The following is a 1988-nucleotide window of genomic DNA, read 5'->3' on the forward strand; positions in this document are numbered from 1 at the left end:
AAGTACTAGAACATAAGCCATGAATTACTTGTTGCAAACAAATAATACTAACCATCAAGGAGACTTTTAAATAAAACCACAGAGTCCTATTATTATTTTTGTAATCTCAAGCATTGGACATTTAAGAACGGATCTCTTAGAAACCTAATCAAGATCATATATCGTTCTGTGTCATCATGAATATGGAACAATGCACAGCTTTAGTGAAGCCAAATCAATTAATGTTTTATCAAATTTTCATTGAGCTAAGCGGCTAAAACAGTATACACAGACCTCCATATTCTGAATCCAAACTTTTATTTTTTCCCGCCGCCGTCTCCTTGCATTGTCACCTCCATCTACTACTTCTTCGGAAGATAGCTTGTTACATTCCATAACAAGTTCACCATTGCAATTTTCACAATGAAAAGAATCGTCTTCCATAGAAATTAATCTCAGGGCATCCAGTGCATTATATCTATACCAAAAATGAGAATCCATTCAGCTTTCGGGAAAATAACACAACCCATCAGTGTAACGATTTAATTACAAAAAAAAAGAGTAGTGAACGTTACTTCCTTTTGCAGTTAGGACAGCAATACTCCTGAACAGTATTCTTATCTTCTAGTTCATCTTTGAACTGTTTCTTCATCCGGTGCAGTTTATAACGAACAGTATCATATATCTGTAAGAGAGAAGAAGTTCTAAAGGGTTAGTTTGATGATTTTTTTAAAAAAACAGCAAACTAAAAGAAAGAAGAAGGTCGTAGGGACATGAAGCATACCTGTGCATAATCAAGACAGCAATATGAGTGTGTATGGAACTTAACGTTGTCCTCTGCTCGGCCATCAGTTGTAGCAGCCACTGCGAAACTATACATCTTTGCACGCTTTGCAGTCTATTGAAAAGATTGAGAATCAATAAAACAGCAGAGTAATTAAAAGAAATGTTACAGAGAGAAAAAACAATATTATGCAATATATGTGCTATATATAAACAATCTGAAAGAAGATAGTTTCTGCACAAACCTCTTTCCTGTGGTAACGAACGAGAAATTTTTGTTCTTCAAAAAATCTAATTAATTTTCGAAGTTTCTTGGCATTCTGCTTCAACTCTTTTGCCAAGTCTTCTTCTCTTACCCATTGTCGCCTAACAGACACAAAAACCAAAGAAAAAAAAAACAACCAGAAATGAAAGTAAGTAAAAAAAATTCACCTAATAGACTATATTAGTGGATAGAGAAATAGAAGAGAGTGCAATATAAACCTCGTAAGCACGTCCAGCATCATAGTGGCAGTGCATCTACTGCCATCTTTAGCAGATTTCTGCTGATTATTATTATCTGTCTCCGTCGGATTATCTAAATAGAAAACCCTTGCTGCAATCCTCACCAGCCTGCCAAAATGCAACAACATAGTAATTACAAAAAAAAAGGATATGTGTGTGATTAGGATAGAAATGGGTAAATAGAATTTACCTCATAAATGGCTCGAGCACAACGGTCTTATGCACCACAGTGACTGACTTATCCATTGGATTTAACAAAACCAGATACTAACATTTACCAGAAGGAAGAACCAGTTGTTAAGGTTTAATGTATTTTGAGATACAAACCTCTGGGGGAAACCCTCAAAACCCCCACACAAAATTACACCAGATCAGACACGTACGAATTAAGAATCAAATCATCACAGAGAAACCATTTCTACGGATAATGACACCTAAAACACACATGATAAGAGGCAATGGTGGTTGATTAACATCGTAAATTAGGGATTTCTACGTTTCGGAGCGTTAAAAACTCGAATCGAAACAACAACTAGAGAACCAGACAAATCTTAAGCGTCAAGTTTCTACGAGAAATAGCGATGATATTATTTATCTAAGAGTATCAGTCCGATCATCGAAGCTTTTTACCGGAGAGTTCGAGAGGGTACGAGAACGCGGCACAGAGGACAGAGCCAGAGCGAACAACAAAATTGAGGGTTTTTTTTTTTTTTTTTTTTTTT

The 1988-nt window shown here is 35.8% G+C and overlaps 1 protein-coding gene across 1 annotated transcript in view; it reads right to left on the reverse strand.

Moving 5' to 3' along the window:
* The window catches only part of LOC104718280 (general transcription factor IIE subunit 1-like), a 3363-nt gene extending 1433 nt beyond the window's left edge, over positions 1-1930 (reverse strand). Inside the window, exons 1-6 of the mRNA XM_010435991.2 lie at positions 1457-1930; positions 1246-1374; positions 1008-1128; positions 764-877; positions 555-664; positions 274-457 (exon numbers count right to left, since the gene is read on the reverse strand). Coding sequence (XP_010434293.1) covers positions 274-457; positions 555-664; positions 764-877; positions 1008-1128; positions 1246-1374; positions 1457-1512 — 714 coding nt within the window. The 5' untranslated portion in view covers positions 1513-1930. The remainder of the gene's footprint in view (positions 1-273; positions 458-554; positions 665-763; positions 878-1007; positions 1129-1245; positions 1375-1456) is intronic.

The sequence above is a fragment of the Camelina sativa genome, chromosome 10, assembly GCF_000633955.1.
Source record: "Camelina sativa cultivar DH55 chromosome 10, Cs, whole genome shotgun sequence".
In the NCBI taxonomy this organism is placed as follows: domain Eukaryota; kingdom Viridiplantae; phylum Streptophyta; class Magnoliopsida; order Brassicales; family Brassicaceae; genus Camelina; species Camelina sativa.